Source organism: Schistosoma mansoni, chromosome W (assembly GCF_000237925.1).
Source record: "Schistosoma mansoni strain Puerto Rico chromosome W, complete genome".
NCBI classification, from domain to species: Eukaryota; Metazoa; Platyhelminthes; class Trematoda; order Strigeidida; family Schistosomatidae; genus Schistosoma; species Schistosoma mansoni.
This window is the reverse complement of record NC_031502.1, coordinates 34,201,754-34,223,664: the sequence shown is the minus strand read 5'-3', so window position 1 is coordinate 34,223,664 and position 21,911 is coordinate 34,201,754. Positions and strand designations below refer to the sequence as shown.

General features: G+C 33.4%; 2 protein-coding genes across 2 annotated transcripts in view; both read left to right on the top strand.

Annotated features, from left to right (window-relative positions):
- The window catches only part of Smp_157820 (putative ataxia telangiectasia mutated (atm)), a gene marked incomplete at both ends in the record, with an annotated part of 101,351 nt that extends 79,745 nt beyond the window's left edge, over positions 1-21,606 (top strand). The window contains 11 exons of the mRNA XM_018789461.1: positions 94-284; positions 1,794-1,938; positions 2,916-3,113; positions 5,173-5,337; positions 6,474-6,633; positions 8,271-8,581; positions 8,776-8,925; positions 9,022-9,236; positions 11,937-12,141; positions 17,343-17,451; positions 21,383-21,606. Coding sequence (XP_018654902.1) covers positions 94-284; positions 1,794-1,938; positions 2,916-3,113; positions 5,173-5,337; positions 6,474-6,633; positions 8,271-8,581; positions 8,776-8,925; positions 9,022-9,236; positions 11,937-12,141; positions 17,343-17,451; positions 21,383-21,606 — 2,073 coding nt within the window. The remainder of the gene's footprint in view (positions 1-93; positions 285-1,793; positions 1,939-2,915; positions 3,114-5,172; positions 5,338-6,473; positions 6,634-8,270; positions 8,582-8,775; positions 8,926-9,021; positions 9,237-11,936; positions 12,142-17,342; positions 17,452-21,382) is intronic.
- Smp_189130 (hypothetical protein) lies at positions 13,388-13,609 on the top strand (the record flags this gene model as incomplete). The annotated part of the gene is made up of 1 exon (XM_018789462.1): positions 13,388-13,609. One exon carries the CDS (start codon positions 13,388-13,390, stop codon positions 13,607-13,609), a length of 222 nt encoding a protein of 73 aa, XP_018654903.1.
- Positions 21,607-21,911: the final 305 nt, after the last annotated feature.

Genomic DNA, 21,911 nt, shown 5'->3' with positions numbered 1-21,911 from the left:
TTGTTATATTATATTGATAAAAATGACCAGTTCTTGTCACAGTATTTATCGTCTCTTTCAAGGAATTCCCTTTTTAATTGACTTCATTCTTAGGCCATTAATTTAGCTCAACGTTTAAAATTGAATCCTGATGCGAACGCTTTCATGTGTTTGGCTAAATTTTCCGATGCTCAATTTACTACTTTAAATTCATATTTAACATCGTCCGAATTCGCAACTAGACAAAACTTTCTCACACAAGCTCAAAAGGATGTTATTGTCTTATCAGACTTAGGTGAAAAAAGGTATCAGTTAGTATGTTTTTTAATATAAATATTCATATCAATCCTTTTGACGTTTTCTTAATGGTAGATAAGCAAAAAAGGGTTGACAAATTCACCTCTAGTTGTCGGACAGCGGTTGTAAGTAACACTCATTTTATAAAGACTCTATTAATCTGTATAGTATAACAGACAAAATAAACAGGTTTGAGTTTTTGAGAATCTGCACGATAATAGATAATGAGATCAGTAAGAATAAATACTCTTACATTTAGTTTAACCGTATGTGTCTATCCTCTCCTATTAACCAGTCACAGTTTAGTTCTCGCCTTGTGTTTATTATCTGATTGCTATAAGTAATCGTGAAGCCGAAATCCTTACATATTGTTTATCACCCAGGTAACTTTTTAATCCTCTTCTACAAAAACTCAATTCGGACCAGGCACCCTTCTTCATAGTTAGTCAGTCAGTAATAAACAATGTGAGATCTATCGCATATATGTGCATAAACCTATTCTGAATAAGTTTTTGTTTAACCGCTATTTTGGTCATTATTCGATTAAAAATGATGTTTATTGACCATAAGATCTATACAAATATTAATTTCTAAGTAGAATATAACTACTCAGTAAAATACTGTTATTGCAACACATATCACCTACTTAACTTTAATTACAGATAGTAATTGTTGTATATTCGGATCCTTAACTTTTGAGTTCATTTTGTCTTGACTCTGCTTTTACATCATCGTCATCATCAGCATTACTGTAATTCTATTTTCGTACTAACTTATACACCCTCTCCTTATTGATATTTATCAAAATTTATTATTTTTATGTGCTCATAAAATACAATGCTTCATTTTTTGTTCAGACAGTATAAACTCTTTGTTGTAAATTTGTTAGTGCAGAGGTAGCTGAGTGGTTAAGGTATTCAACTCTCACCCAGTAAATCTCAGGTCTGAACCCCACCCCACCTACTTCAGTTTGGGTAGCCGGCTAGTATTACTAACCCCACACGCTTAGAGTGTGGCTCGTAGATAGGTACACGAGTTACTATACCTGTTATCCTTCCCTCATCATCTATCTATTGAATTTGTATGTCGAAAAGTCAATCTCTGTCCATGATCGTAAGTAATATCGATTTTGTTGCTAGTGTGGTTATTTATTCGATTCCTGCTTGAGGGGTCTCGAATGCACACTACTGAGGTGTTCCATGCTAGGACGAAACGGTCTTTCAGTGCTTTCTGGTTTTCAGTGGTTTAACTTTGATTGGTTCATGATTTCAATAATCATTTATTGTTGTGTCGTAACAACGTATTAACATAAGTGTTTCAGCGTTGTTTTCACGTAGAATTTTTCGTTTACAAGTGAAGTAAAATAAAATTCTAAAAGCTGTCTATTTTAAATGTGCTTAAATTAAATAGAATTATTTTTAATTTGATAAAAATAACAGTTTACCTTTAAATTTTGGATCGGTTAAAATTCATTATCTTACCTTCTCTCCCTCTCTGTTCATCGTTGTTCTTCATAGTCGTTTATTACGATTACTTCAACGTCAGTCAGCTCTAGAAATTGATGAACTAACTGCATTGACAACAGATGCTGACCATTTTTTAGAAGCCAGTATTGATGCTTATGCCCAGTGTTTATCTCTATCTGATGATCATAATTTATCGGTAAAGTTGTTGAATTAATAAATACAATTTTAAGTTTTTTTTCGTGGAAATTTACTAAATTATTTCTTAATTTTTCTTAAAATTTACTATAGTGTGAAAAATTAAAATATGTAGTTACTAGGTGACATGGGGTTTTTCCACATTTTAGAACAATCAAACACCTGGATAAGCATATTTTTGAATGTAACATGTATTAGTTAAACGTAAAATTCTAGAAACGACCAAATGTTTGTAGATAAAATGATTAATTATCTTCCTTGTTAGCATTGCACTATTACAATTACTGTTCGAAAATATATTCTTTGATGTAGTATTCACTATAACTAACATGTTTTATTCCAGAAAATAACTGGTTAAAAATAACAACTCATTTCTGGTATTATTGCTTTAAACAATCTACTCATAAGCAATTATTAATTATTTCTTTTCCTTGAAAACATCATGGTCAATTTACACTTATTCCTCTGTCAAATCATTTGTCTGTACACAGTTTACTACATAGGGTGGATACTTTTAACACGGATTATTGTGAATGAAGACAGTTTTCCGTTTTTGTCATATAGCGTTTAGCCTATTCAGAACAGAAGGTTCAATTTTAAATAAAAACTTACTAAATGTATTAAAGAAGATTGGATAAACATTCATTTATTGTGTGTTTACGTGTCCTTGGACGTAGAGTGATAAAACGAATATTTTTGACACTGGTAGAAAAGCACTTGTTGTGATAACATATGGCAGGCGAAAACAATAATTCGGAATTCGACAACTTTAATTGTGAAATGGTTAATCATAAAAGCTATTTTGAGATTTTTACACCAAAATTTTGTTCTGTTGTGTTAATGTTAATTTCCTATCTGTATCATTTATTTGGATGAACTCAGGACAAGTTTTTATTCATTTAGTTTATTGATTTCTACACTGGCAAATTTTACGTCCAAACTTTTATTCTTCTTATCTTCTTTTAATGTTTATACTAGATTTTTCGTTTCATTTCTCTTTGGCTGTCTTCCATCAATTCAAAGTTTCCAAATAGAGCTTCAAAAATGAACAAGATTATGTCAGAACGTCTACCAAGTATTCGAGCTGATAAATTCCTTCCTCTTGTTCCACAATTAGCCGTTCGATTATCCAGTAAATGTGATGCTGACTCCTCTTTTCAGAATATTTTAATGAAAGTGGGTTGTTCGATAGAGTTAGTATTTTGTGTTGTTAGATTTAAGATATGAGTTTTTTATTGTTTTCAGTTCTTATTTTTTTTTACATTTTTCACTAGTTGCTATGCTTTTATCTAAAAACCACGAATATTTGAAATTAAAACAGGATATACTAACGGTCAGTAGCTTTTGTGTTTCAGTGGTTTGTGTACTAAACTATGAGGTGTTAGTGGGTTAATAGTTAATGTACTCGAGCACTGTGATCCATATCAGTTTGCTTACAAATGCAAAAGAAGCACATTAGATGCCGTTGCTGTTCTGCATCACAATATAGTGTTCGGGTTGGAAAAGGGTAAGAAGTATGTTAGATGCGCTTTCCTGGACTTTACTTCTGCTTTTGATTCTATTCCAAGACACCTCTTACTTAACAAGCTTATCAGCGTCGGCACTGACAGCTGGATAACCAATTGGCTATGTTCCTACCTTTCTGGAAGAGAACAGTACACTGTATTTGAAGGAAAGTGTTCAACATCTCTACTGTCTAATGTAGGTGTGCCACAAGGAGCTGTTCTTTCACCTTTGCTCTTCTCTTTTTTTCTGCATGATCTGCCATCTTCCACAGAAAACACTTTTGTAAAATATGCGGACGACCTCACTGTATGTATGCCGATTTCTACCTCCTTACATGCCGTAGAAATGAATGAGTTTTTATCTCGTATTGAAAGGTGGTCTGTTGGTAATGGTCTCTTACTCAATCCATCTAAATGTCAAGCTGTTAATTTTAGCTTGAGACATGGACAGAACCTACACTCTATTTTGGGATCCCATAATGCTTGTGCCATTGGAGACTCCTTAATAAACACAGTGTCGAAGGTCAAATATCTTGGTGTCATTTTTTCCTTTGATCTTTCTTGGTCTTCTCATGTTTTACTCTTTTCGAAAAAAGTTTACCGTTTGACATACTACATAAAGAGGCTGCATGCTTTTGGGATTACTCACCATTTACTCTTACAATTTGTAAATTCCTACATATTACCTATTATTCTATATTGTTCTCTATTATTCTTTCCTGGGCTTTTGAGAAAAGACTTTGCTGTTTTGCGTAGAGTGCAAGGTATGTGGTGAATCTTTTGAAGTCATTATTAATATGCTTGTGGATAGACATCTTAAGTCTTGCAAACTCTTGGCAGGTGTTATCTTATCAGATACTAACCATCCGCTTCATTCATATCTTTCTTCTTGTATATCTTCTGGTAGAACGAGACGTAAATACATTAAAATCCATACACGCAAGCAAGTCTATAAAAGTTCTGTAATACCTTACTTAGCAAATTTACTTTGTGACGAACAGGCTGTTAGAGTTGACCTAGTAAATAACCTGTCTTCTTAAGCATGTTTCAAATTTGATAAGTTGTATAAACTTAGTTTTCCTTAAACCTTTTTCATTCCTTTTCTGTTTTTTTTTTGGTAAAAAACTTGTTGAAATAACTCGTGCTGAGAATTCTATATTGTATTGTATATTGAATAAAGCCATTATTAATAATAATAATAATAATAATAATAACAATCTTTAACTGTCAAGTTTGAGGTCTGAGTCCTACTTCACAAAATTTGTTTTCGTTAACCGAGTATCGTAAATATCTGTCTTACAACTATAAAATTATGTCTGGAAGCTGCTTATCTTCCGCTGTCGATGAAGAAAAAACAAAATAATAAAGTATAGTCCGTCTTTGAGTCCATGTAACATTTTTTCCTGATTATATATAATATTGCATTGTCATATCATATGTATTGTAAGCTGAGTTACTTGGTATTTATAGCGTAATGTCTTTATTCTACCTATTCATAATGCCAAAAATCATCAAAACCTAATAAACACTGGATACTTGACTTTTTTTTATCCACTGTTTGTTTTTAATTACTTTAAAAAATTGTAATCATTTCTCCACATTACAAATTGTTCATCGCCGAATATACGAGTATATAAACATTGTTAATAACTTTCTTTTAGATGAGCAGTTTTCTTTTTTACCTATTCACCTAAATTGTTTGTTTTTCAAAAAAAAATGAAATATTCTAGCTAATAGAACGAATGGTAGATTGGCATCCTCATCATTCTGCATTTACTTTACTATTTCTTGTCAATGCTAAGTTAGATGATGATAATAATGATAATGATGGTAGTCGTCAACGTTCAACTCGTGTAAATTCATTGAAAGCATCTACTGAAACAATTCCTAATCAGGTTAGTTCATTTATCCATTCATGACATGTTGTATACAATTTGTTCATCAAAATACATTGAAGTAACATGTATACAGTTAGAATAAATAGTAGATAGTAGAGATAGTTTCATTGTTTTTTGATCATTTATCTTTAAAACCATACTATTCATTTTTATATTGAACATAAGTGTTAAAGCCATATTTTCAATTCTTTTTTCTCACAAACTACTCAATATTCACTGTAAGCTTATGCACAAATTTACGTACAACAGTTTCAAATCAATTAAATAAAGACTGTTTACGAAAAGATGAGAAGAATGAATTAATTTATAGTACTGCAACTAATTTCAATTTATATTCTGGTTCTTTGATGATATACTTAGATGATATTTAGTAAGGAATTATATCTTATGTTTCCTGAAATTAAGTCTATCAGATTATACGACATGTCAAAGTATATACATTAGATGTACAGAAAAGATTGTTAATATCTGGATCTCTGGGCAGTAATCCAGTTGCTCTTCATTTGTTTAATCGTGAATACAATGTTCATGTTTAAAATTTCTCCGAAATAACTAATAATTCAAGAAATTCTAATTTATTACACTTTACTGAAGCCGTTGCTATAAAATGATTCAAACCAAATTCAAAGTTCTGCAGAGATGGTTATTGATCCTGCTTTGTTGGCCTCAGTTTACGGTACATTCATAGAACGCTTTACTGATTGTTATCAACTGAGAAATAAGCTTTCTGCTTTTTAAGAAAAGTGTAACTACTTCATTTTCAACAAAAATTTAATGTTCAAAAGAACTACCTTTGAATTTACTTCAACCAGTACTACACTTTCCAAGTTGATCACTGATTTTCTGTCTAATGGTTAAAAAACACTTGTTTATCAGGTTCGGCTTCTTGGTCTCCTTTCTTTTCGTGTCTCTGCGTACTACTGCTAATATTTATACAAATAATGTGACTCGAAACGCAGTACGCAAAATTTTACTTCATAAATGAGCTACTACGAAATGTAAATTTGACCTAGGAGTCTATAAATAAAATTATTAATACTTAAAAACCTTCTTATATGCGCACATCATGCATCATCGTGGGTAGAAAATTGTGTTTGTGACTAAGGCTTTTATAGATTTTTTTAAAATTTCAGTCATCCACAGAGCTAAGTTGCCGTATACAAGCTGCTCAACAACTGTATAACCGATTATCTATTGGCCGACGCAAAGAACTTTTATATCAGATGAAATATTTAGCTGAGGCTTATGTTGACTGGGCAAATACAGATGTTGATAAATATAAAACGAATGCAGGTAACATATAAAAACTTTATTCCCAAGTTAATAGCAAAAACACTAGTTGATAAATGTTCTTGAACAATTTCTCATAAATTAGACGCATATCATTAATATTCTAAAGTTTATGTGTTCAGTCAAAAAAAATTTCACTACTGGGATTATTACAATCCTTATTGATAATAATTAAGACAAAGCACGTGTTCCGATTACTTTGTGTTTCTCCTAAGTTTATCCTTACTTGACAATAAATTATCTGTTTTCGCCTCACCGAGCCTTGCGCTGAACTTCATTTGATCATTGAGAACCTTTAACGCAAGCTACTTGAAAAGAAATATTTCTTTGCCATATTCGTCTTTTTACTAAATGCGTAGATTGTAATTTCAGCTATAATAACTTATTCGTTCCATTTCGTACATAACACAAAATATTACCTATAGGCTTTATTCTACCGATAGAAAATACACATATAGTTTGTTTACATTTTTCCAAGATAAATTCAAATAGATTTTAATAAAAACGACTTTTAAAGTGTAATAAACACTTGGATGTACATATTTACTTGTACTTGCAGGAACGTACACGCCAGAGAAACTGAAAAAACCCAATCTAATAGATTTTCTAGTCATACATATGTTCAAACAATCCGGTAGTTCTTATATCTGTTACTCATTTACCAAGTATAGATTCGTGTATTCCACTATGAGCCCCGTTTTTTATGAGGGATAGTCATGTTGTCCAGCTCCAAAAACCGAAATAAGTGAAACGGAACTCGAACCTGCGATCTAGTAGTTGAAAGATAAACAGATTAACCACCATCCTGCTAGAATGGTCTAGTAGTAGTGGCCTAAGTACGTTTTATCGAAAATAAATTTTGAACTATGATAAACGCCCAAATATGCCTATTTATCAGCACTCACAGCATCATACATATCAAAAAAACGGAAGGTATTATCTCTGATCACCTTTCTGAATACATGTCAAAATGATTTGATGGTTAGTGCTTCTGGACCACTTAGTAGTGACGGTAGACAGACGCATCATAGATACACATCGTGTACGATATCTGTTTACAGTGTTTCAAGTAATCAATAAACAAAAGATAGAAGACTACTGCTGTATACAAGATCAGCAGTGATTCTTTATCTCAACGTCAACTGATGCTTGTGAAAATACACTTTTTTATTTTATGTGAACATGTTTCGTACACAGTACTATACTAGGTTGATTTTTGTGAATGTTATTTTAAGATATTAGCAGTTTAGTGTACGAATAGTACATTACTGCGTCCACTTATTTTACTATTCAGATATACTAAAAACGTGAAGTTTTTTGGTCAAATTGTATTTGAAAGCCTATTATAGGAAATTAGAGTTTATAAGAACTTTCGTCTAAATTTGATCGAATAGTTTCACAGTATTTGGGCACCGAGTTGATGTGAGACATTAAAGAAAAAGAATGTGTTTGTAAAATCTCAGCTGAGATTTTACATAAGGAAATTAGAGTTGTTTTACAGTTTCAAGTGAAGAATTTACGTATTTGGCTTTCCATTCTGTTAGATGAAACATTTTGGTTTTCATCGATGCATTTTCAGCTTTCACACGTAATACATATATATGTCTATACATCGTCATAATTGCAATTTTTTCCTTCAGGTAATATCTCCCTTCCAAATAGTTGTAAATTGTATGGTTTGGTATCACCAAGTTTAAAACGTTCTTCAAGTCGTACTATGGATTGTTTGCTAGAGCTTGTCGCACTACCAACATGTACTTTTCCTATTGATCGATCAGGGACATATCCGAATTCTAGTTTGATTCGTGTGGGAGGGTTCTCTCCAGACTTTCGTCTTGTCGGAGGAATTAATTTGCCAAAAGTTATCGGTTGTTTAGGTACCGATGGGAAATTATATCGGCAGTTGGTGAAAGGTAAAGATGATCCTAGACAAGATGCAGTTATGCAACAGGTTTGTTAAACATTATACATTCACACTCAGTATTCAAGAATTCTTTTTGACCTTAACTGTTATTCGAACCAATTTATATTCATATTTATGTGGAATACAATTATGTATTCATATAATAACATACGATAAAGTATTGAGCATTATTTCAATATGAATTTATTTCCGGTTGTTGGTTGGTTGATTTGCATTTCCAGGTCTTCATTGCTGCTAACTGCCTTTTAACAAAATATGGAAAATCCAATAAGATTGACTTACCACACTCTTCAACTTCTCAAGTTAATATACTTAAATATCGTGCTAACTGGCTGGATATGGATAATGGAATTCGCATACGCACATATAAGGTTAGACTATATTTTATTATATAAGCGAATAATTGAGTGTCTTTAATCCGATTGTAAGAAACCATACCATTTTCATCCTCTTTATTTACATTTTAGGTTATACCAATGGCTCAGCGTAGCGGTGTTATAGAATGGTGTGAAGATACTGTACCATTAGGTGATTGGTTAGCCAATGAGCGTACTGGTGCTCACCAACGCTATAGACCTCGTGATATGCCCCCAATTCAAGCTAAACAGCGTTTGGGAGTTGTCAAAGATAAAACTCCTGATCGTAAATTAGTAGCATTCAATGAAATATGTGAAAAATTAAAGTAAACTGTCCCTCTTTTTCTCGAGCATATTTGTTGCTTATATGTTACTTTTATTCCCTAAATTATAACGTACACTGTACGCAGTACTATTAGCATATAATGGGTTACTTCAAACATATGTTTTGAATAGCCCTATCAAGCCAGTCATATAAGTTTTGAGGCATAATTCATAAAAATCTTAATGTTTTCTTTCTGTACGCTTCGAAATTATTAAAAACAAACAATTGAATATCTTAAGATTGCTGTTTAAAAAATAAATCCTTTCAGTTACTATTATACACTGGTTTATGTATTTTGAATAATTCTACATTTTGTTGTTACTGATTAACAGACCAACATTGGAATTCTACACTTACAGTATTCACCATATTGCTTAATTGTTTACGAATAAAGAGAAGTATGTATTATAACTTTAAGATGGAATCTCTCTCTCTCTTTTTCAAAAACAAATATTCTGCAGATTTATATTTAAAAACCTGTATCGATGCATACTTTACTGTGTTGTATTGTGAAGTAGGGATAAAGATTTTTAGTTCAGGAGAATAATTTTGTTGAAGCCGAAATCTCTAAGTTGAATTGGTTCAATCACTAAACTTTTATTCTCTTTCTAAACATTGTGTTGTCAGGACTCTTCCGTTTGACAAAGGATCATATAGTAAGTTTTAAAAATATTAGAAATATTATCAGCATCTGCTGGGATTACTGGATAAGTAATAATGAGGTTAGATACCTGGTATTAGGAATTGTTGGTAAATGAGTTGATGGGGTTGTGAATCTTCATTGACTGAGATGGTTAGGCCATATGTTATGTATGCCTGAACACCGATTATCACGACGCGCAATGCTGACTAGTGTTGGAGACGGATGTATTTAAAATAATCGTTCACTACAAACATATTTATTTTGAACAATGACCGAAATCCTAAACAATGTTACAGTTGTATCTTCGTCTATCTTCTTTCATATCTGTTTCTTCATTAACTGTTATCGTTGTGATGATACTGTTTTGGGTTTTCTTTTTTGCATCATTTACTGTGACAACCTTTTTCTCACATATTTCTAATGTCATTTTTTGACTGAGTGAACGGCACCACAAGTGTTTATTTATGGTTAAATTGTAGCAAACAAACTTTCAACTTCATAACTGAAAAAAATTTGTAATTTATGTAACACACTCTTCGAATGTTTAATATATGCCTTACAAATTTCCATAAATCATTTTATGTAAATGTTTGTCTATAAGATATTAACTGACTAAGATAAACAAGACCCATTACTCTTTTTCTTTAGTCTGTTCAATGTAGCACGCATCAAAATATGTAGTTTAACTCAGGAGTTTCTCACTACTGTTCTGATTTGTTTCTTTTGACAAAGAAATATATAACTATTCTTTTTTATTTGTACTACCGAAAGAAAGGTATCACTTGACTGTGAACATTCTGTTAAGCAACGTTAAAAATGGCTTTATGAGGACTTATGTCTTCTTTATGTAAACTTGTGATGTCATATAACCAATTAATTCTCTCGTGATATAATGCCATAATGATAATATTTTTAAAGATTCAGTGTGGTTTGTTTTACAGTCTCCCAATTTAGATATAGTTACATACGCTTTTACGCTAACTCAACCTGCTATGCGAGCACGAAGACTGAGAATAACTAAAAAGATGTAATTGACAAAGCAGATCAAAAGTACGCGAATCACTAGTATATATTGACGTCTTTCAGACCTAGACAACAATATATTCGCTGCGAACCTGACGAAGCGGACAATCGGCTTCATCCGACAGTCAGTCGCAACGTAGAATCTAGTACGTATATACATCGGCCCAAGTTGTCATATTCTATTAGCATAGCGAGATGAAGTCGTTAGGGCAAATCCCAAACTAGTAGATATAGTAATAGTATTAGTGGTAATAGAAAAGATTAGTTATGGAAGATACGATTCAAGAAGAAAATATAAATTAGTGAAATAGAAAACTGATAAGGAATTCAGAAGCTTAAAATCTGGAGGAAGACAATGCGTAGATGCACTTATGCCATTACAGACGATTTCGATTCATGTCACCCAGAGTCTCCATCTACTGGTTACGACAATCAAACGGACCTCAGCCAGATAGTCTAAACCAATTAGTATGGCCTCCGTTCAATTCTTCAATGACTTCATGAACTAGTGCCATATTTTGACTTGGCAGCCCATAGCCTTCTTCTAGCCTACTCCTATACAAGACAACATCTTTTACGAGATAGGTGATGGTCGATCTTATGTAACACATGTCCGAATCACCTCAGTTGGTGAAAATTTACTACCCTTTCATTTGATTTACCATCTTTGCCATGTACTTAATTCTTAACCCATGGATTACTTACTCGGTGGTCTCAAAATACTCAAGAAATGCCTTCGAAGACACCTACGGTCGAATACTATTAATTCATAAATATCTCCTATTCTTACGATCTGTCATTTGGTGCTTAACTTTGAGACATGTGAATCCAGGCATGTCTGGATTCCGCCACTTTATCACAATCAACTTTTTTTCTAGCATACTCATAATGCCTTTGTTTCTAAATGTAAAACCCCATAACTATTCGAATATATATATACATATATTTTAGTCAAGTATTTGATATTGTTTCAAATATCTAATTTGTTTATTTTGTTTCACTGTTATGTTCTTTTTCTCTTTAAATTATCACTAGACCAGTACTTGCCTATTTCTTTTTGGAACAATTTCCTAATCCGAAAAATTGGTTCGTCTCTCGAATGGCCTATATTAGATCGATCGCTGTGACTAGTGTAGTTGGTTATCTTGTTGGATTAGGCGATAGGCATCCCCATAATTTATTATTACATAAATCTACCGGTGAAATTATTCACATTGATCTTGGTGTGGCTTTCGACCAAGTAAGATTGTAACACATTTATTGTTTGTTAATTGTTTCATAAACAATTTAATTGTTATTAATGGTGTTATTGTTTTGCATTTTTTACAACTTTCTATTCTTTTCCGTTATGTCTATTAAAACTTTTTGTGAACTACATAGTTTGTTTACAGTAAAAAGGGAGAAAGGTTGGATTTTATTTCAGTCATTGAAAATTTATGAATCTTGAAATTTGATAAAAGAATTAGGATGATAATGGTGTGATCTATTTTCTTAAAAATTTTTTTCGGTATTTCCGATTATATATATATATATATATATATATATATATATATATATATATATATATATATATATCGGTATGATGGTTCTTCAGTTTCGATGTTTTTTTTTTATTCGATATAAGTTCATGACGAAATACTTTGTTTATTTGAGCTAATCTCTACGATTCACTTAATAATACCATTATAAACACTCTTGAAATAGTACAATAATGTAGGCTTTAACATTGTAATATGACTTCGTCTATTTGGTAAACTGTTTTCATTTACGTTTAAAAACTGTTTCCCAAGTTTTGACTACTTCTGTACTCTTTAATCTATGTGTCAATAGTTATCATTAATAGCAATTTTAACACTAAAATTGCAAATAATGTCGAACCAATTGTGGTATAATCACAACCATCCCCACATTAATGAGTAATCCTACACAACTTCCTTCTTTACACTCCTCAAACCTGTAACTCAATAATATCAAGAATTATAAAATGATATCACCACTTGTTATTGTTTTCAGGTGAATGTAAAAAGTCAAAAATTTGTTCAGTGGTTACCCTTTCAGTAAGAATGAATTCTCGTAATTACACTGGCATTAGTTTATATTCAGGTTCTAAAGTAATAATAGCGAAAGATAATTTGTTTTTCAACATGCTATATCTTTATATATTTAGGTGACCATCTATACATATCAAGCAAATATCTCGATGACACTCAAACCAATTACTACTTTTTTTAATGTTCGTGTTTATACCTTCAGAATTCACCTTTAGGGATAAAGAGAAAACCAGTCTTTTTAATACTGGACTTCAACTAATGGAATAAACCTTAACAATTTCAATTACTAGAAGCGTTCATCGTGTAAAATCTATTCTTTTGAAAAAATTCCTTATGTAAATAAAATTGACCAGATAATTTTTTTTGTTTTCAAAATATTTCATTATCTTTTTTATTGAATCTTTTACCCAGGGTCGACTTTTACCAACTCCAGAAATGGTTCCTTTTCGGTTAACTCGTGACCTTGTTCACGCTTTAGGCCCATTAGGTTTACAGACAGGATTTATTCCAGCTGCTGAAACCGTATTACGAGAGCTTCGAAATGGATCTGATGTTATTCTGACTTTATTGCAGGTGAGTTGTTTCGTAATTCTTATTGTTCTCAAAGATTGTGTTAGGATATTCACAAGAATATCCCAAAAATTATCTCGAATGTAAAATGGTATGTTTTCAGACTCTTCACATAATTCGCATGTTATTTCCTATTGGCCATTATTTACAGTGTCCTAACTATGACTTTCATGTGTCGTTTCCCTATTGGTCAATTTTGAGTCGTCCTAATTATAACCTTCACGTGTCCTTCCTTTCCATTGGTTACTGTTAATAGTCATCGTAACTGTATAAATATGCCTTGTCTGTAAACCATTTTTGTTCTGCTGCTGACCCCATAAACAATTCTCATTTAACGGCTGTGTTCTGATTTATTGGAGTTGGGGAACAGTATTGGGGTCGAACTAGGATATCTGAATTTGGTCAATCGGTAGAATTTCGCGTAGTCCTATCGCAATACCCTACGCTATATTTCGCATTATAACAATTTGGCGACGGAGATTTTGCAAACAAGTTGCTGACTAGCTATGGATCCAGTTAAATTAGAAGAATTGTTCAAGCAACAGCTGAAGCTGATGGAGATGCTTACTCAGACGCAGATCTCTTCTCGAGTCTCATGTACACCAACAATCCCTCAATCAGTCGACGGTATTACTAGTGGTATTTCAGAGTTTCTTTATGATCCTGATGCCAATATTACATTTGATACCTGGTTCAGACGTTATGAAGATCTTTTTAAAGTCGACCTTGCTGACAGAGATGATTCGTGGGAGGTGCGTCTTCTCCTTCGAAAACTTGGTCCATCAGAGCTTGATAAGTATTGCAACTACATTCTACCGCAGAACCCACGAGACCGTTCCTTCGATGCCACTGTTCAAACTCTCAGTCAACTTTTTGGTGACCATCATTCACTTTTCAATACGCGTTATCGCTGTTTAAAACTGGTCATGAACGAGTCCGATGACTTCTTAACCCATGTTGGCATTGTCAACCGTGAGTGCGAACGGTTCAAGCTCAAATCCCTTACCGACGACCAATTCAAATCCCTCGTATTCATATGTAGTCTTCAGTCACCCAAATTCTCCGACATCAGAACTCGATTGCTGAACCGCCTTGAACAAGACCCTACGCTGACACTTAATGCAATCGCCGACGAGTATCAACGCATTGTCAACCTGCAGCGTGACACCACTTTGGTCCAATCTGGGGGCCAGGGTGGTTGCGAAGTTCACGCTGTCCAACGTCAGAACAAATCTCCGAGATCAACAACCTGTGGTCCTACGAAAGCCAATGCTCCTTCTTTCTCTAATCACTCCAGACCGGTTCACAAGAAGCCCCCCTCTCCATGTTGGCACTGTGGAGCCTGGCATTATGTGAAATTTTGTCCATTCAAACAGCAGCTGTGCGATCGCTGTCATAAAGTTGGTCACAAAAGCGGTTTTTGTCAATCCCATCGACCCAATAGCCGTCGAAATGAACAGACGCAGCATCGTTATCCTAAAAAGCCAGTTCCCTCATCAGGAAGTTTAGCAGCAGTCTTCCACACCCATGCCGCCACGCGACGCAAATTTCTAACCCTCTCAATCAATGGTCAGCCAGTTCGATTGCAGTTGGACACTGCATCAGATATCACTATTCTGTCGAAAGAAACTTGGCGAACCTTGGGTCAACCTCCCATCAAACCATCTTCGCAGACAGCCGTTAGTGCATGTGGTGGTCATCTCCGCCTTCATGGTGAACTTAATTGCTGTATTTCGTTCAGAGATACAACCTTCAACGGAACGTGCTACATCACCAAATCTCCTCTCAACCTTCTGGGTTTAGATTGGTTCGAAGAACTTGGTCTTGCCAATCTTCCTATCAGCACTATCTGTAATCAAGTAAAAACTCCTGCTACTACACAACAGCATGCTGCAGACCTCCAAAATCGATTCATCGAACTCCTCCAGCCTGGTTGGAGGCTACGAACAGTCCATAGTGCGATGGCACCCAGGCGAGTAACCCGGCAGAATCCTCGAATGCAGAACACTAGAATTCCCTACAAAGTTGGTGCGAAAGTGTATGTTCGGGACTATAGACATGGGTATGATAGATGGATAGAGGGTGAAGTCGCAAAGAGACAGGGGAAGGTCATGTATGAGGTCAGAGTAAACCAAGAAATCTGGACCAGGCATCATAATCAACTACGGACAAGAGATGCCAAAGAAAAAGTTGGAATTATTAACCGGGTTCCCCTCGACTTACTGCTAGATACTTTTCAACTTCCGCCGATGCCTACAACGGAGGCAACTGAGTCGTCTAACCAAGCAGAACATTCTTCAGGTTCTTCGTCGTTACCTCGAAGGAGGTCAAAGCGCAAACGAAGAAAACCAAAGAACTTTCAGGTAAACCCACGATTGCGTCGCTATTAATTTTTTCCAAGGGGAGGTGTTAGGATATTCACAAGAATATCCCAAAAATTATCTCGAATGTAAAATGGTATGTTTTCAGACTCTTCACATAATTCGCATGTTATTTCCTATTGGCCATTATTTACAGTGTCCTAACTATGACTTTCATGTGTCGTTTCCCTATTGGTCAATTTTGAGTCGTCCTAATTATAACCTTCACGTGTCCTTCCTTTCCATTGGTTACTGTTAATAGTCATCGTAACTGTATAAATATGCCTTGTCTGTAAACCATTTTTGTTCTGCTGCTGACCCCATAAACAATTCTCATTTAACGGCTGTGTTCTGATTTATTGGAGTTGGGGAACAGTATTGGGGTCGAACTAGGATATCTGAATTTGGTCAATCGGTAGAATTTCGCGTAGTCCTATCGCAATACCCTACGCTATATTTCGCATTATAACAGATTGAAACTTCATTCACACACTTGTTTATATATATATATATATATTCCCTCTGAAAAAAAATGAATTGTTTTTATTTTTTAAGTATTCTGTACATCATAGTTAGGTTTAATTAATATTTTTCACGACTAAGTAATTTATTGCATCATTTAACTGTAGCCTTCATTATGGTCTAACTCACGTAGATGTGACAGTAGTAGTCCTTAAATCTCAACTGAGTGTATGGCAAAGCTTTAAATTTCTGACTGAATAATACGTTAAAACTATTATTTATGTGTAGAAATTGAGCATATAATGGTGTGTCTTCCGCCTCATTTGAAACTTATTAGATTATTGTACCTGCATCTTACTTTCAGTGTTCTCATTGAAATTCCTACCTGTTCTTTACCTGTTTAAGCTCTAAGACGTTATCCATTATAAACACTACAATAGGTATCAGTCTGTTTGATGAGTTTGGTCGAATTTAATGCCAAATATCAACGGTAAGAAAGGATAAGCCCCAATTCGGTTCCTGCGTTTGAAATCGTGTATGTACACTTCTGAGGAGTCCCGTACTAGGAGAAAATGATCATCCCTTACTCCTAAGTTTTTAATGGTTGTCTAACATTGATCGGTTCATGGTTTCGATGAAAATAAATAACATTTTTGTAGGTGTAAACATAAAACGAGATTTATATTATCCCTGTCAACAATATATTTATTTTGTTGTTAGAACCCAATGATTGGTATTACCGATAGTACACTCATGGTCTTTAAAAAAAATGCCAGTACAGAAAACTGCACGGATTTCAGTAACAGGATTAATCGTAATAATTTTAGTAAATAACAATTAGAATTCAACTAATTGAATATCATCATTACTGTATTGGTTTTGTTTATATGATCCTTTTCTGTTAACAGTATAGTATTTTTTTTAAAAAAAAACAATTTTATCCCCACGTGAATTTCACGAATCATTGTCAATTCTTTTTTGCTTTTTTTGGTATTCAGGTTCTTCTTTTTGACCCATTATATTCTTGGTCATTATCACCAGCTCAACTATATGCTCTCGAAGCTAAACGAGCTGAAATTAATACACTAGACAAGTCTAAATCATCAAGTCACTTTTTTAATGATCACTATAGGAATACTAATAAAGAAAATTTCAAAATGAATACATTACAGCCAAATGAAAATAGTCTCATCTTTCCTAGTAACCAACAGTTATATAATACTAATATGATTAGTGAAAATGGTAATTATATACACAAAATAACATTGAATATTGTTTTGTTTTCATTTGTTATATGTTTTATCCATTTTTTTCGTTATTGTTGTTGAAATTCTGTATCTTTTTGGATTATATTCAAACCAATGTTATTCAGTATATAGTGTTCTTTGGCCTTCCTCTTTTCCATTTCCCTTCACAATTCCATATTAAGGCTTGCCTCGTGATGCAGTTTGGTGATTTCCGTAATGTATGTCCTATCCACTTCCAACGTTTTTCCCTAATTTCCTCTTCAGTTGGAAGCTGGTTTGTTCTCCTCCTATTGGGGCGATCCTGAAAATTTCTAACAATAGACATGACAAGCTCAGAAAACATTAAGAAGCATTTTATCTAATCAGCGTTTGATTAGAAGTTTTGCTAGAAATATCGAGAAAATAAAAAGTTACATCTAGAAGTTATGATTGGCTAATTACTACACTGCCACTATGTTTAGTAATATTCTAGAATTTTCTGGAAAACCCAAGGACTTCTAAAATACTATAAAAATCCTATATTTTCTGTACATTAATGAATCTTTGGAGTAAAGTGCTTCTCGTATACTTTGCACCTTTTCTCTCGTGTTCAAGTCGCTGTGTAGTTTTAGCTTAGGGGTTACGAGACTAACTTAAGATCCGATTATAGCATACAATCAGTAAAACTTATCATTTCCACAATAGATTGTTGCTGATGGTTTCCGGTTAAGGGACGTTAAGTATCTTGAGTAGACAACTTTATAAATATTTGTACATTTTTTATTATGGTCTTAGTAGTCCTGGAAGTTTCAGCCCCATACAGTAGAACTGTCTTGACGTTCGTATTGAAGATTCTAACTGTGATATTGGTTGATTGTTCTTTTGAGTTCCATATGTTCTTCGACTGTGGGAACGCATTCCTTGCTTTACCAATCCTCGCCTTTACATCTGCATCAGATCCTCCTTGTTCATCAATGATACTTTCGAGGTACATGAAAGATTCCACATCTTCCTGAGTTTCGCCATCAAGTGTGATTGGGTTGATGTTCTCCGTGTTGTATTTGAGAATCTTGCTTTTACCTTTGTGTATATTGAGGCCTATTGATGCAGAGGCTACTGCTATATTTGTTGTCTTCTTCTGTATCTGTTCATGTGTACGAGATAGGAGGGATAGGTGATCTGCGAAGTCCAAATCTTCTAATTGATTGTGAGATGTCCATTCCGTGCTTTCCCACCGATGTGGAGGTCTTCATAATCCAGTCAACCACCAGAAAAAGAATAATCATTTGCATAAAAATATATGATCTTAAGACTTTTTATTCGTTTCTATTCCAGTTTTACTCCTAGTTATGTATATTTATATGTACGCTGATAAGGAACAGATTCACATGAGACTATCTCAGTTAAGAATAGTTTTCATACGAACTCTAGGTGAATATTAGGTGTGACGCTACACACTACTAATGAGTAGACAAAATAATAGAAGTGCAAATATTTCAATCAAAATTGTGTACGCTTTTAAGTTCAAGGATCAGTATGTTAAAAAGTGTCTACTATGTGTAGAGGTTATGATAATTAATTATATAGCATCCCTTTAACTCTCATCGTTTTCTCCTATGTTTTTATTTGAGTGATAAAGTTTAACGTTTTACATTGAGAGCACTAGACTTAACATATCGCATTACATTCACGAGGTCTATTATTCTTAAATCATCTCTGGTACATGGTTTACTTTTACTATGGTTACAATTAACTGATAATTTTGTGATCTATGTCTGTAATTAACAGCAGCGCATGGTTTTCCCTAAAAGCTTCAGTTTATGTCTGATGAGGTACTTTTGAATAAAAATTTGTTCAGTCATGTTTTCAGCAACCTTTACATCAAGTTATCAACACATCAAACTGTCACTTTGAGACTTTCAGAACATGAGTATTATTTAGTTGTCGAAACATTGTGTATCATTTGCTTGACTAGAATACTTCATGATTATTTGATGTTGAACAAACTGATATTAAACAATAACTTTAGTTGTGTTCATTCTCATGAAAATCTTGTGAATGTATTTCTCAGTGAAAAGTCTATGATGGCTGAACTCTTTTTACATTTACGTTTTTCTAGAATTCTACTTGTTTTTCGCAAGTATTCTTCATTTTGTGCTATTTATTATGATGTATATTATACAAATAGGTGACTTAATATTGACACTTGTGATGCTTTATAGTTGTATCAATTTTCTACACAACCTTAGGTTTCAAATGTAATTCACAGTGGAAAATTTGGATTTCAATCAAATAGTTTTCAAAAAAAATACAATATTATTACTTTATTACATTATTATAAGTGTTACTTAGCATTAGTTGTTTCATGTCGCCTTTATATATGTTTTAGAATGGAGCTACTCCTATATTCTCAACCTAGTAATTCATTAATGTATTCTAGTTGGGAATTAGTTTAACAAGTGATTTCTGTTCAAAACTCAGGCAGATGTAATCAGTAATGATAAATATGAACCTAATATTCATGAAATATTAAATTGACTCATGCAATAATGTTGTTATATAACACTGACGTTTACTTAATGCCAAGAGAAACTGATCATCCATAACCTTCGTCATAGTTATGCCTAGACCAGTATTTATATGATTTGTAATGAAAATTCAATCTTGAATTTAGTTTACTCTGTTACTCTGTTTTCGAAAATCATTATAATTTTTTAGAAAAACATAAGACTTTAGATCTAGTGTAGACAAGTGAAATTTTAACAAAATGTATTATGTGAAAACTATAATAATCACTTTTGTAGTAATAATTCAGCTTACTGGATTCTGGTAATTCTTTAATTTATCTATTAAAAATTATATATTTATAAGTTGTAAAGTCGTTTCTACTTATCTCAGTGTTCCTTAATTATCTAACTTTTGTTAAAACATTTACACTTTTTAATCTTTCAAAACTAATTAACTGAACATCATATGCTCACTAGTGACTGACTTCAAGAGATATTTCCTAAAGTTCTAGTGGGAAGCAGTGACCAGTGGAGTTCAACCACGTCTGTTGTAGAGATATCAGCTCACTGAAGACAATTGGTGAACGGTTGCTCAGACTTCGTGGATTGGTTGAAGTTAGACATTGACACCGTTGAATGCCGGCTCAGTGGTCTGTAGGTTAAGTGCTCTGGAGCGAGACTGGTAGATCCTGGGTTCGAATCTCTCGAGGCGGGATCGTGGATGTGCACTGCTGAGGAGTCCCATAATAGGACGAAACGGCCGTCCAGTGCTTCCAGATTTTCCATGGTTGTCTAGCTTCAATTGACTCATGATTTCTACTATGAAAATTTCTTTTCATCATGTTTGATTTTTGAAAGATATTAAAACAAATATAAACAGATACAGCTCTTATAAGTCATAGTATGAATTACATTATTAAGTCACTTGGGGTATGATTAGAGATTTTTTATTGATAGTAGTCAGTATAAATTTCATGATTTTCTGAGTCAGATTCATTCACGTCATTAACCTATAGAAAATGATAATTTGATTTCATATAAAAAACCTATAAAGTGTACTGCTCATTATAAGAGTGTAATGATTAAAGCATTTGACATTTAACCAATAAGTCCATACTCTATTCCATTTCAGTCTTGCCAAATGGCTAGCATCACAGACCTTTCATACAGTGTGACTTAAAACTCAACATACGAACCTGTATTTAGTAAATGAGTTGACTTCATATAACAATCAAAATTGTAAAGTGCTATAAACTTATCCAATATTTTGCTTATTGCGTTTTAATCTGTTATCGTTCTTTTTAGAACCAGTCAATCAACTTGCTGAACGTGTCCTACTTGGTGTGAAAGGTAAACTTCAAGGTCTTGTCAGTGGGAATTTAGTTGTCAATTCAAATGAAACTTCGAGTAACTGTAGTGGTGGTCTTGATCAACTCGATGTTGCTGGACATATTGGTTTGCTTGTTCGTGCAGCTACAGATTATTCAAATTTATCGCGAATGTACTTTGGTTGGCAAGCTTACTTATGATGACTTTGTAAACTCTTAGTTCATTTTTATGATTGTTTAATGACTGTTCCTTTAATGAGTACTTAAGTTGTATATTGTATTATTATGTTGTCATGTATGTTACTTCTCAAATCACGTTTTATATATTCTTATCCCAATTAAGGCATTTTGTGTCCAGAATTTTTACTTTCCATTGCTTGAAATTGAGAAGTTTGAGGATTAGGTATAAATTACGCATGAAATTCTTATCCTATTCACATTTATCCTTAAAGAAATCCAGGTGTAGGTCGTCAGTGCCTTTGTATGTTATCAATTGGCATTCAATC